Source organism: Apteryx rowi, unplaced genomic scaffold (genome assembly GCF_003343035.1).
Source record: "Apteryx rowi isolate R43461 unplaced genomic scaffold, aptRow1 scaffold_190, whole genome shotgun sequence".
NCBI lineage: Eukaryota > Metazoa > Chordata > Aves > Apterygiformes > Apterygidae > Apteryx > Apteryx rowi.
This window is the reverse complement of record NW_020448197.1, coordinates 455,227-468,640: the sequence shown is the minus strand read 5'-3', so window position 1 is coordinate 468,640 and position 13,414 is coordinate 455,227. Positions and strand designations below refer to the sequence as shown.

The window sequence follows — 13,414 nt, the reverse complement described above, 5'->3', positions numbered from 1 at the left end:
GTGCTCTTTATTTTTCCCCTTCTTGGGGAAGAAGCGGCTTTTTGGCGAAGGGTTAGTTTTAAGCTCCCTGTATGAAAAGCTGTGTAAAAATAGGTGCTGTCGGTAGCCAAAAGCGGGATTAGAAGAGGAGGCGTCTTCGGCCTGAGCTGCTCAAGGGGGGGGGTTAGGGGCTTCAGCAGCAGAGCCCGAGGTTCAGCGTTTCCTTGCCTTAACACCTTGCGGCTGCGCCCGCGGCCCCCAATCCCCTCCTGAGGGAAAGGGCAGAGGCGGCCGACGCAGGCGGTTCGTGCCATCGGGGTAACTTCAGTCCGCTTCAGTCCCCCACTGCGTATTGGATGGCTGGATCTGGGCTTTGCCCCCGCAGCTCTCTCTTCATGGCTGCTTTACTTGCCTCTAAGTGCTCCTAGCTGAGAGAATTGAAGGTTAACCCGGAAGTTTAGTGAACTCCTGTATCACGTTAGCTCAAAGCAGTTATTAGTGTTTGGTGTGCAGGTAATGTGGTGAAAAACAATGTTTTTACAGCTCCAGAGACTAAAGTTCTCTACTTGGGAAGAACAAGAAATATCTGTGGTGACAGTAGTGCAGCTGGTGATATAGACAATTGCTTCATTTTAAGGGTTTCCAGCAACTTCAACATACAAAAATATTGAAGGTTAATTTGCGCTTGCCCCACTCTGATTAGCCTGGTGGCAGCCCTGTGCAACATGAGTGCTTGCTGTCATGGGTCTGTACTAAGTCACCAGCTAGTTCTGTTGGAAGAAGCAGTAGTGGTTTTTTTTCTTACTACCAGCTAGTACAAAACAGGTTTAGTAACGTATATCTGGAAAATTTCATAGCTCATTTCTGAGGTCTTCAGCTCCCTCATTGTCTGCTTATCAGTGTATTTATGCAAATGATAAAAAGAGCTCCAAAGCAGCTAATCAAAGTTTATTTTTCCAAGGTAATCACTTGTAGTGTTACTTTGGGCTCAAACAGAATCTCCTGTATCTCTAACCCCTTTATTTTCATCTTCCTAATGAAAAAGAAAAGAAGCTCTCAGGATAAGACATGTCGTGGATCAGAGAAGGTGAGCTGACCATCATAGAGAGATTTTGTGGCAACATTATTAAGGTAAGGAATGAGCATTAATGAATGTTGCTTATGGTAGCCTCTGTGACAGCTCTGCTTTGGAAAGGTAGTGTTGCAGGCAAGGTTGCATATTAGTGCTGGCACTGAATGTACGTACATAAACAGTATTCAGGGCTGGAAAATTACTTAGGCTCGGTCTTGCGAATGAGCAGGGCTGAAGGCAGTGCTTGCCAGTAATGAGCTGAGATTCCCAGGCTTCCAGTGTTTTATGCCCTTGCTGATCAAGGCAGAGCATGGGAGGAGGGAAAGAAGCGAGATGGTCAGAATATGAGTCTAAGAAATGAAGCTGAGTTTCTGCTGAGTGAAATAACAGTCCACTAATTCCAGGAAAATTCTTTGTGCTCAGCAGTCTTGAAACTGGTACTGCTGTCCTTCTCTCAAAAGGATTTGCGCAGGTTTAGTGAGGTCAGCAGAAGGAAATGCTGCCTTTAAAGGGGGAAAAAATCTGGTGACTATTTATCTTTGCTTAAGTTAATTGCATCTGCAGCAATACTCTCGAACTTTGAAAGAGAAAACACTTAGGATGACAGTAGTATGAAACTCCCCTGTGGCTGCAGAGAGGTAGCTGTGTCAGTGCTCTCCTCTCTCCTGAGTCTCTGTCACATAACAGAATAGGGAAGAGCAGAGTTGCTCTTCATCTGAGGCAACTGTCAGTACTGAAATGTTTTAGAGAGAGCCTAAGCTAGGGTTACAAAAAAGGTAATTAACGTCTTACTCTCTTTCCAACTCCAGGATTTAAGGTGGGACTTACCTATTGCACTCCTGCGAATAGGTGGTGCTGCCCAGAACAGCAGGGCTAAACCATCTGTGAGGCAAGATGCCAGCTTGATCTTTAGCCTTCTGGTCTGTGTTGTCTTTCGTTATTTTCTAGGCAGGTCCCATGCCGAAGCATGTTGCCTTCATCATGGATGGCAATCGCCGTTATGCTCAGAAGTGTCACGTGGAAAGACAGCAGGGGCATTCACAAGGCTTTGACAAACTGGCACAGGTGGGAAGGATGTTTGCTGCCTCTGAATTGGATGTTGAAAGTTTGAGCTGTGTTCACTGGCTGACTCTGTTTACCATTTTACTGATACATTTTGTTTTTTCCACTAAAATCAGACCTTGTGCGGAGCTAATTCTGCTTCAGTTTGTGAAACAGGCTAGTCCTATGGTGATGCTCTATTTAGTCTGTGCTGATAGAAATTAATAATGGATTAGAACTGTAAGTAGAGATATCTTTCTCCAGTTCTTTGAGATGTATCTGAAATTCTCATCAAATGGAATTCGTTATCAGCTCTTGATGGTCTTAGTTTCTTTTGCCCCAGGCTTGCTGTAGTGGGGAATTACAGGAAAGTTCTAGCAGCTGAGCAGGTGGGTCTTGCTGACCTGTCTGATTGTGAGTCTGCTTATCTGACTTTTTAATTATTTTTTGTCTCCTTACAGACCCTGCGGTGGTGTTTAAATCTGGGTATCCGGGAGGTCACTGTTTATGCATTTAGTATTGAGAACTTTAAACGCTCCAAGGAGGAGGTGGATGGACTAATGGATCTGGCAAGACAGAAATTTAGCCGCCTACTGGAAGAACAGTAAGAATCCTCTCATGTCAGTTTTCCACAGGGTGGAGCAAAGGCAGAACATGCATAAGAGATGTTGAAGGAATGCTGCAACTTGTGAAAATGGCTTAAATGAAGGAAGCATTTCTCTACCTCCATCTGGAGTTTTATGTTCAGGGTCCATTTGCTTGAAACAGTACAGCTTTCAGGTGAACACAGCACAATTAGACATTTCTGCTTAGGACTTGAGTCCTAGATGCCTTGTTTTCATGAAATATCAAAGCTTTATCTTGAATTCTGTCCCAGTATTCTCAGGGGTCAGAGTTTTAATTCTGCAACTTGCATTTCAGGGAACTTGAGACTTGTACATATGGGCATATAGTGTGTGAAGTCACTTTTGGAGTTGGAGAGCTGGTTCATGTGGTTTGTGTAGGTGGAACTAGTACAGCTTTGAGTGACCAAAGAGATTAGTGACCTGTTGCTCAGCAACTTGGTGCATGTATTTGTATCCCCATGGCTGATGGGTGAGAAGAGCATGCATATAGGGAGGGGGTGCTTATCCAGCTGAAGTAAATCAGTAAGACAGTAAGGCAACACAACTGGAATAGTGGGAGGGAAAGGATAATTTTCGTTCATTGACAGACTTGAAGATCAAGAATACCCGAGCACTGCAGTACATTATGACTCAAGGAGGCCAAGAACTTGCAATCTGTGCTAGTTGCCCTGTTTTCTACCCAGTGTGGCCCTTAATCACTAGGGAGCTTGTAGCACTAGTCAGACAGCAGCAGGAACCTGTGAGATTCCATGCGTTGTCCTGTCTGCTCGGAATAATGCTATAGCAAGCATGGATGGTTTTCCATTTTGCCATCCCCTTGTTGATATGCTAATCTTTCCTTAGACTAGAAAGTATTTGTGCTGTTGTGTGATGACCATTACTAATTGTTTTCTGTGCTCTTAATTTTTGATTAGTTAGGTGTCTGTGGTTGTACTTTGTTTTCCAAATATGGATTTCCTAACCTCAAGTAGGAATGCCTAATCTGCAATCATTATCTAGTCCTTTGATTAAGTCTATAAATCAGAAATCTGTATGTAGAATGATCCGTTTCCCTTTAGGGAACAGTTTGGGATGATGAAATCTGAGCCAGCTGTGAGCTTCTGAAAAGTATTTGGTCATTATGCCTTTTTCTAATTCTTAATTTTGTTATAGTTATACCTACTGCATGCCTGCTGTTCTAATTTGGTGGATGTAATGCAAGGCAAACCTGGCACTCATACAGTAGGGACTGATCTGTTTTCTGCAGTCCTCACTCTTGTTGTTGGGTGCAGGGAGAACTTGAAGAAGCATGGTGTGTGTATCCGTGTCCTTGGGGACCTGCCGCTTCTGCCATTGGATATTCAGGAACTGATTGCCCAAGCTGTGCTGGCAACCAGGAACTACAACAAGTAAGTAATGAGTAATGCACAGTTCAAAGTGGCTGATACCTGATGTCTTCCTCACGTACCTGAAGGCTGAGACTTGGCAGACACGATACAGAGTTTTTTTCCTTTTTTTTCCTCCTACAAGCATATATAGCTCTTCTAGATAGATTCTTCTCTCTGCCATCTGCTGGGTCCTTCTCTAGGTTAGTTCCTTTAACGTCTTTCTCTTTTCAGATGCTTTCTAAATGTCTGCTTTGCATATACATCGAGACATGAAATCAGCAATGCTGTGAGGGAGATGGCCTGGGGGGTGGAACAAGGACTGCTTGAACCCAGGTAACTCTTGTCTTTCTATGTGAGGCTTCACAGAGTAAGACTGCCTGTCTTACCTCCTACGCTTACTAATAACCTCCCAGAAACCAAATGGCTTTTAAATAGATCCTATTAAACCAGTCTGACTGGAACAAATTACTTAAGTTACTATGCAGTTGTTTGGTTTTTATTATTTCAATTACCATGGTGATGGGTTCACAACCAAGACAGAAGAGAAATTAGGTCTGTGTCTTAAGTTAGTTTAAATGTGAAGGCAGATTTTATGCCACAATAATTGGCTTCTTGGCTGGCAGTCTTAGTTATGAGGTCAAACAACAGATGAATCATGAATATTGAACTGTTCCTCCACCCTGGAGGAGATGGAGCAGCTAGCATTCTGCTCTCTCTGCTCCAGATGGAAGTTTTCACAGTCTGGTTCTGCCTGTGCAGTGTGTTTCAAAGAGCATCAGGGAGATGCTCTGGGGGCTAAAACAGCATTTGAAATAGCCTGTGGAGCAGACAGCAGTGTCCATCCAAAGGAAGCTGATGACTGGCTGTGGTACAACTCCAGCCACTCAATTTTAATCTGCAGTCTCATGTTTGTGAAAACCCTCAGTAATTCTGATTACTTAGTACCACCTTCATCAGATTGTGTGAGTAATCTTAATGGAATGCATCTGTCTTCCTTAGCGATGTGTCAGAATCATTGCTTGATAAGTGTCTGTACACCAGCAACTCCCCTGACCCAGATCTCCTGATACGAACCTCCGGAGAGGTCCGGTTGAGTGACTTCTTACTCTGGCAGGTAAAGTCTTTGACTTTTTCCTTAAAAATTTTCCATCTTTGCATAGGAGAGTTCTGCTGGGTCCAGATGTGAGCTGATGTGAGGGCTCTTAAACACTGTCTGCCATGTTGTAGGTAACTCGTTGAATGGACTGAGTGTTGGGGCAAACACCTCTGAGGAATCTTTCTTGCAGTTTTGTGATCACCTAAAATACCTTCCAGCACAACAAGCTTGAAATAGTATCATCCTGAAAACACTTCATAAGAAATCATAAACTTATTCTAGTTCACAACAGTCACAGAAATCTCGAAGCAGTCATCTCTTGCTCCTCTTCTCACATTTTGGTAATTCCTCATTTGTTTGGTAAATTTTTGGCTTCAGATAGCTTAATCTGACAACAGGTTTCCGGGGATGAGGAAATTCCAGGAAGGCTTTCTAGATTCCTGGGAGAGGAATGTGTCAAATGTTGTTTCTGTCAGTTGTAGGTATTGAAGACTTACCCTGATAATGTATGTATAATGTGCATGACTGACTTGTCACCGTTTTAGAACTTTATTTGACTTTGGTAATGAAACAAAACCCCCCTCAAAACAGGTTCTGAGGATGGCAAAGTCGAATTAAAATGTGTTAGGTCACTAAGCTACGACACAGTGAGTTCTTAACATGTGAAATTCATGTATCTGCAATTCCATTGCTATTTCTATTTCACTTTCATGTGCTAGGCAATATGGAATTGCTTGTAACCCAGGCTCTGCAGAGAACATTTGAGTCAAACTGCTTTACTTAATAACATAATTTCTTTTACAATATATATAGTTTGGAGCCAAGAACCAATTGCCTTTAAGCAACCACATCAAATATTCCTGTTCCAAGTTATTTAATTTGCAAATTCATGGAAGTTGCCTGGCCTGAATTGCGATTGCTCAGCAAGGCGTCTTTCTCTCCTCACCAAGTTTTTGGGCACATGTACGCCCTGGACAGGTGTCAATGCTGCAGACTAACATTTCTCTTGTTCCTCTTGTTGGTAGTCCTGGCAGGGATGCTTTGGAGACTGAGCTTGTGTGTAACTGATGAAGCATTACTGAGCAACTGAATGCTTTGTGAGTCTGGTTGGCAAGAGGCCCCTCTCCCGTGCCACTGATTACAGCTTGTTCAACAGAAGTAGTAGAGGAGAATGTGTGCCTGTTCTCCCACCCTGCCAGGTCACAGTCCAAAGCATTAGTGCAAATTTCCCTTCATGGGCAGTGATCTGAGTCCTGACAACCCCCAAGTAGGAAAATTGTGCTATTCAGGGTGATTCTGTGGTATCAAAATGTCCTTGCAGTGTTTTCTTGTGTGGAATTGATGCTGAGATTTTTCTGTAGCACTGCAATTTTTTAAAAAGAACATGTAGGGTCCTTTTAAGTGTTATGTTTTATAGTAATGTTTGCTGAAAGGTTATCTGCTTACCTGAAACTTTGAGGGAATTGATGGCAAAAGTAGGTTTTTAACTCGAAAGCTTCCATCTTGCAGCTCTAGGATATCATCAGTGCAGCACAACTCTTAGATTCATTATGCAGTTTAAATGCCATGAGTGGGCAGTGAGGAACATCACAAGATGTCATTTGGTAAATGTCTCAAATGTCATGTCCTGATCCTCAGTTCATCTGTTGCTCCCCTAACTCAAACTTTGATAGTCCAGGATTGCTATTTTAGTTTTGCTGTATGTCTGTTAGGCTTAAGCTATTAGAAATACTTCTATGAAGACCAGCATAGCATTTGAAAGAATTCTGCTGGGTACTTGTACATGAATGGATGACTCTTGTCACAGCATTAAAAACAAATTAGGTAGAAAGACTCTACATTGTACAATTTCAAAGTATCCGAGCTGTTTTTTATTTCATTTTGAGTAGAATCTGATAACACAGCCTAAGTAAAGTCTTTGTGGAGAAACTGGCATAGTTTGACTGAGCTGCATCTTGATGACTTTTCCTTCACTAGGTGATTAAATTCTTGGCAATCTTGCTTTCTGCAGACATCCCATTCATGCCTGGTGTTTCAGTCAGTGTTGTGGCCAGAATATTCCTTTTGGAACCTGTGTGAGGCTATCCTTCGGTTCCAGATGAACTACAGTGCTTTACAGGTAAGGGAGCCTTAGGGAGCTGGAGAGCCCAACACAGTATGTTGTCTGTACAACAGCTCTGTAATGTGCTGGAGATCAAGTGAGAGTACACAGAGTGTGAACAGAGGAATTGTGCATTTAGTTAAGATCTTGTTTCAGTAGCAGCCTATACCAGATGTGTGGCTTCTCCTGTACCCCTGTGGCTTGTTACAGCATCTTAGGATGTGGACCGACTCCTATTCTTTCTGGAATAACTAAGGTATCTGAAGTTGCCAATATCTCCACTGCTCATTGTCACTCCACCAGCTGGAAGGACTTGTCCCCACTCCTCAGCTGGCAGGACAGAACAAGTAAGCACTCCTGATTTGCTACAGGGCAAAACCAGCCAGTTTAACTCAGTCCAGTTCATCAGTGGTTTAAGCAAAGACTGCTGAGCTTACTGTGGAGGGGGCAGGGAGATTTCACATGCTTTTCCGCTAGTTCTGCTGCATATGGGGTTGTAACAAGTGGATTCAGGATTTCCTTTCTGGGAACTGACATGAGGCTGCCTGGACCATGTGACTCTGGACTGGTGTCCTCCTCTGGATCTCAATGTGCTTGTTGAGGTTATTCCCATTGCTGGTTGTCATTGTTCCTTCCCTCCTAGATCTGCGGGTGTGAGGTCTTTCTGACCTGGTTCAGCTAAATCCAGCCAGCTTAGTAATGACTTGCTAATCTGGCTATTTTTAAGCAGAACAAGTTTGGGAGCTGGTGCTCTCTAATGAGCAGGTCGATAGGGAAACCTGGGCAGCAGCAGCCTGTGGCACAGGGACAGCAGTAGCAGACAGCAGGAGGAGGAGCTCAGTGTAGTGACTCTTGCCTCCACCAGTCTAGCTGCTGAGCGTGTCTGTTCCTCGATTATATGGATCCTCTGTTTTTAAGGAGAGGCATTATACTGGCCTCTTCGACCTTCAGGAACCTTGCTCAGTTCTGAGAGTTATCAAAGAAATTATAAACTGCGGTGGTTGCAGGTGAATTTAGTAAGGTCCAACTAATCTAGAAGCATCCAAATTCTCCAAGTCCTTAACCTCTCGTTTATTCCTGTTTCTGGCCTGAGTCTGGCCTTCTGCTACCAGCAATTCGTTGTTCTAATACATCTAACGACCATTCACTTTCTGAGTGAAGAAGAAAGCCAAAAGGCAATAGTGGTTGGCATTGACATTAGCTTTACCTCCCTCTAGAATAGTAAGGTCACTGTTCTGTTTTTGCTCCTAGTGCTAAGTTCTGATGGGGTAACATGCTCCTTCTGTTCTAGCTAGACTTGTCTTTCTCAGTTCCTGTTTGTGTCTCTGTGTGTTCGTGCTATGCTGTTAGCAGGGTTCCTTATTGGCCAGATTTGTTCTTTGGTCAGCTTTCTTGCTGAGAGACCCACTTGTCCACAGTGTACGGAGGCTGCCCTTGCTTCTACGGATGCAGCTGGGTTTTGCAGAAAGACTCAGTGACTCACTCAGTGACTGCTGAGGTTTAGGAACTGTTTTGGGTTTTTTTGCGTTTGAAATAGATGCTATTGAAAACTGAAGATATTTGGAGCTCAAACAAATTGCCTTAACAGAAGTGATTCTTGTCAGTGAGAATGGTGGGGTTAAGAGGCTGACTTGCTGAGAAGCCAGAATGTATTAGAGCAGCTGTGTCTATTTTGGAGGGTGCTGCTGTGCTCAGGACACCAGAGGCAGTTAAGATACAGAGGGGCAGCCAGATGGGAGGTTTGACAAGGCACAGAAAGAATGTGGAGGTTCTTGGAAGCACTGGACAAAGAAGATAACCTCCTCCCTCGCTCCCCTTTGTTCTGATGGCACTACTGTGCCATCTCCTATCTACCAGACAGGTCATGCACTGCAGTCTTTGGGCTAATCTATTTCTAACTCATATGGCATCAGACTTAATTGCCATCTTCATTTTCCCCAGGGAGCTTACCTCCCAAGAGAGGCTACTAGCTGGTCGTTCCTCACCGCTCTGTCCCAGGGTCAGCTGTACCCGCTTTTGCTGCGTGGTAGTCCTAGGGGAGAAAATGCAAATGTTGGGTGGCAAGCCACCTCTTTGAAAGTGGTTACACTGGGTCTTTTCTGGCTGCATGGGCAGAATTTCACTTCATCCAAGGTGGGACTGTTACACTGAACAGGCTGAGTAGCTGTGTATTTCAAATAAACACAGCTACAGCAATGGAACACTGTCAGTTCAGTGGCCTTTCTGTAGCTAAGGATGTTTCTACCCAGCACAACAAAAGTTAATTTACAGTGCCGAGCATAGACTACTGAGTTGAGCTGGGAGGAAGTGTAGTGAAAAGTGGGAGAATCCCTCGTTAGAATAAGTATTTCTGACATTTTGCTTGTTTGAAAGGCCAGTATTCCCTTAGTGTGTGCACGTCAGGTTATATCACAGTGACCACCATCTTATTTCTTTTTAATGAAGGCTTAATCTACCTGCATACAGATGCAATTCTTCTGTTAGAGGCTCTATGACTGCAGAGTAGGATATGTGCAATGAGAAGAAACCCAAAAGTGTTGCTCTGAGATATATTTCGAATACTTGAGGGTAGACAAAAAGAGAGCTACCACCTTTTCCTTTCTCCTGCCCATCATGCTGTGTCTTGAGCTGGTACATTATTAGATCACAGGCATTTAGCAATGCTGAGCCTGCTCTTGCTTTTTTGCTGCAGCCAATTAGCTCAGTACCTGATCATCAGCTCAAAGAATTGCCCCATAAATCGTTGTTCTGAATCCCCCAAAACCTTTCTACTGCCATGCGAATAGGTTCAAAGATTCTGTGATGACACTGGCAAGGATAGCTTGTGCGTGAGTCTGTGATTTGAAAGTGCTCTTCTACACTGTTCCTCTCTGATTCAGATATCTGAGGCTTTTTCCACAGTCTGTCATGACCTTTATCTATTTTAACTAGGAGTTAATGCTGTGAACAGACTTGCATCTCAAGGAGAAGGTCCTGAAGGGTATCCCTGTATTTTCTCTAACCAATCAAGCAGCTACCTCAAAGCGGAGGAGGTGCACACAGCGCCTCTCTTTATTTAACCTGCAGATTGATGGCCAGGCAGAGGCTATTTCTGCTGTATTCTTTGCTGCCTTGTATGTGTACCACAGATGAGCTGAAAGGCCTGGTGAAGTGCTAATGCTCTACTGCTTTTCACTCTAGAAGGCCAGAGACTCCTACATGGAGGAAAGGAGGCGACAACAGATGGAAAGGGATCAGGCTTATGTGACGAAGAAGCTGCAGCAGGAGGGGTTTGCATCTCATGGAGACTCTCGACGTCGATGGACACTGTTGCAGAAATGCACCGCCATGCGGGAAGAGAGAATCCAGGGCTTTCTACAGGCACTAGAGCACAAGAGAGAGGACTTCTTTGAAAGATTGTGTACAGTGTCTGCATGACATAGGTGCTGGGTGGTTCTTGGGAAGACAGTTTTTAACTATGTGAGAAATAACAGCTGCTGCCCAGAGGAATTCCCTTGGTGTGGTTCTGCAGTGGGCATGCAGGGCTGCCACAGCACTTTACATCCCCAGCGGCACTATCCAAGTGCTGCTGGGGATGTGCCAACCTTTCTAGTTCTGTGAATGCCACTGAGGAAAGTAATGTCATCTTTCTGTCTTGCCTCTGTGCCCCTGATGATAGAGAACACGTGCACCCTGCCTTTTCTCCACTCTCCGGTACTTTACAGGCCTGGATGTTTTGGGGGCAAGTAGCTTACTAGAATGAGCTTCCAGTTCTGTTAGGCTCCTCATGAATTGGCTGAGGCAAAGCAATTCAGTGCTGTTTAAATCAGGCTGGACTTGAATTTTTCTGTGGCTTTGCAGTGGGGAATCTTTTAGTAAGATTTCCTTTGCTGTTTCCATGAGGTGTCCAACTTCCATTCTATATGGAGAGGATTTTTCCCGGTGTGTAAGGGGGCCTGTGCTGAGCTGTGGCAGAGATACTACCCACTTCCTAATAGCATCTTGTCTTTTTTTTTTTCGCCCCTCCTGACTGCTGGGTTTGATATCTGCTCTTGGCTTCCAAAGAACTAAATCAAGGTGGTGTTAGCCTTACTGTAAAGAAGGTACAAAGCTTCACCTTGCTGTCGGGTCCTGTGAAATCTTAGCAGTGGGGGCAGGAGGGACCCAAATGCACCAAAAGCTTAGTTGTTCCTGTTGGAATAGACTGATCGTTTTGCAGGAAGGAGGGGGAAGGCTCCAAGGAGGCAAGGGAAAAGGATTGGGAGGGACCTAAGTTAATGGCTTAAAGAAGAAAAGTTAGCTAAAACCAGGTGATGGTTACAGTATGCCAGATTCATGTGAGACCTGTCTAAAGCTATGATGACTTACCATCCTGTTTCCAGGGTATTAGGGTAGGCTTAGTTCAGCCATAAAGTAGCCAAAACTAACCTATCCCCAATCAAAATGGTTTAAAAGTGCTATACAGCCGATTTGAATGGGAGGGTTGGAGTAGGTGGGGAGTGGTATTTGTTCTCAGTTCTCTATCAGCAGGGAGATGGACTAGCTAATCTCCAAGATCATTTCCATCTCTAATTTCTTCTGTTTCCGTCCTCACAGAAAAAATCAACAGAAAATGTTGTCTTGCTTTTGTTTCTGCTGCACATACAGGTACAGCAGTCGCAGCCATTGCTGTTTTTAAAGAGTTCCTTTTTACCTCCAGATAAGAATTAGAAAATGCAGATTTAAAAGATTAAGCGCTGTAAACTCAGCACACGGAATGTGATTGTGAAGAGGATAATTAAGTTGTCAAACCATGAATAAAGCATTTTCGTACCAAACATTTTTAAAATAAGCTGAGCATTTAAAACTATACAGAGCTTCTTTTCGAAGTTTTAATGAAGTTGGCATCCAGTTCTAATATAATGTTGTTTAACCTGTGACAGACTCCTTATCTGATTCCTGTTAAAACAGAAAGGATTTCAAAGCTGTACTCTTTTACAGCATTGTCTGAGCAATTTGCTGATGTCCCAAGACTTGGCTGAATGAAGCACTGTGCAAATACATCCTCTTGCGTAAGTAGCTAACAGTAGCTTGGATGAAAGTATGCTGAGATGATGGAAGCTGTCAATTTAAACTTATTTTGTGGTATTTTGTCTGTCTTTACATTTTTATTTTCATTTACATTTTTATTTTGTCTGTCTTTATGTTTCAGGAAGTTGTCTGTGGAAATAGTTCTTATTCTCCGTGAGACTGAGCACTCTCCAGTCAGTTTTGCCAGGCAGATAGGGAGACTGTCTTCCCTCCAAGAATGTATATTTGCCTTGAAGAGGAGGGGAAAAAAGGATCAGTAGATCGGTTGTTTATGATAGTACAGACAACCAGGACTACAGTGGTGACTTTCTGCAAAGTACTAGTACTGTTGCAGCTGTGGTAGTTGAAGAATTAAAAGTTACACAAAGTTTGTCAGGAGAGTTTTTTGATACCTTTTATAAGAGCGATTTCTGTAGTTGAAAATATCAAACCATCAGGCCCGCAAGTCCTTCAAGTGATGGTGGGGGGAGCTTGTGGTACCTGACAGTTTGTCTTATTCCACTTGCATTAGTTATTCTAATAAAATAGTAACTTTCCCTGTAAGCTTTGCCTCCTTAAAGGGTGGACTTAAGTTATAAAGGCAAACTCCTACTTCTGAGCAGTTCATCTATCCAGGGAGTATTTAAGTTACAGTTACGGACTTTGAGTCCAGCTTCCCTAAGTCAGAAGGGATGTTTACATTGCGAAGATGTGAATAATCGGCATGTGACTGGAAAAATGTGTTCTTGCATTTGAGAGCTAAAAAGCCTGAGAGATCACCTGGTGAGGGGAGGGGGAAGGTGTGCTGCTTGTGCCATTTTTTCCAGGTAAGGCTCAATCAAAGGCAAAAAGTTTGGTGCAGGAATGAGGTGTGTATCTAACTGGATGTTCATTGCGTAGCGAAGGCCTCCTCTTGGCAAGAGACTAACTTTGCAAGCCGCTCTAGCGTAAGTAGCGCACGCAGCGAGATCTCACCTGGGGGGATCGCTTTGGCGTAAACTTTCTTGCCTTTCGACCCGGCTCAGGTTTGGTTCTCAAGCCCTACCCCATCCCCTCCCTTGCCTCCCTGTGGATGCGATTCCCCCCCCCCCCCCCCCCCCCCCC

General features: G+C 43.8%; 2 protein-coding genes across 13 annotated transcripts in view; both read left to right on the top strand.

Moving 5' to 3' along the window:
• The first annotated feature begins 32 nt into the window (after window positions 1-32).
• On the top strand, window positions 33-12,874 carry DHDDS (dehydrodolichyl diphosphate synthase subunit). Of its 12 annotated transcripts, none has more exons than XM_026062461.1 (12): window positions 33-51; window positions 1,025-1,110; window positions 2,000-2,116; window positions 2,554-2,696; window positions 3,990-4,106; window positions 4,317-4,418; window positions 5,085-5,199; window positions 7,193-7,300; window positions 7,539-7,629; window positions 10,463-10,704; window positions 11,327-12,312; window positions 12,453-12,874. In XM_026062461.1, the coding sequence occupies exons 2-10, from the start codon at window positions 1,048-1,050 to the stop codon at window positions 10,672-10,674; spliced, it is 1,068 nt and encodes a 355-aa protein (XP_025918246.1). In that variant the 5' UTR covers window positions 33-51; window positions 1,025-1,047; the 3' UTR covers window positions 10,675-10,704; window positions 11,327-12,312; window positions 12,453-12,874. The 12 variants fall into 12 exon arrangements, with proteins under 12 accessions (XP_025918246.1, XP_025918245.1, XP_025918249.1 ...); XM_026062460.1 differs by having other exon boundaries at window positions 10,463-11,908; window positions 12,242-12,312; XM_026062464.1 differs by lacking the exon at window positions 7,539-7,629 and having other exon boundaries at window positions 12,242-12,312.
• Window positions 12,549-13,414, top strand: part of HMGN2 (high mobility group nucleosomal binding domain 2) — a 5,349-nt gene continuing 4,483 nt past the window's right edge. The window contains exon 1 of the mRNA XM_026062429.1: window positions 12,549-12,647. Within this exon, the coding sequence (XP_025918214.1) occupies window positions 12,549-12,647 (99 nt within the window). The remainder of the gene's footprint in view (window positions 12,648-13,414) is intronic.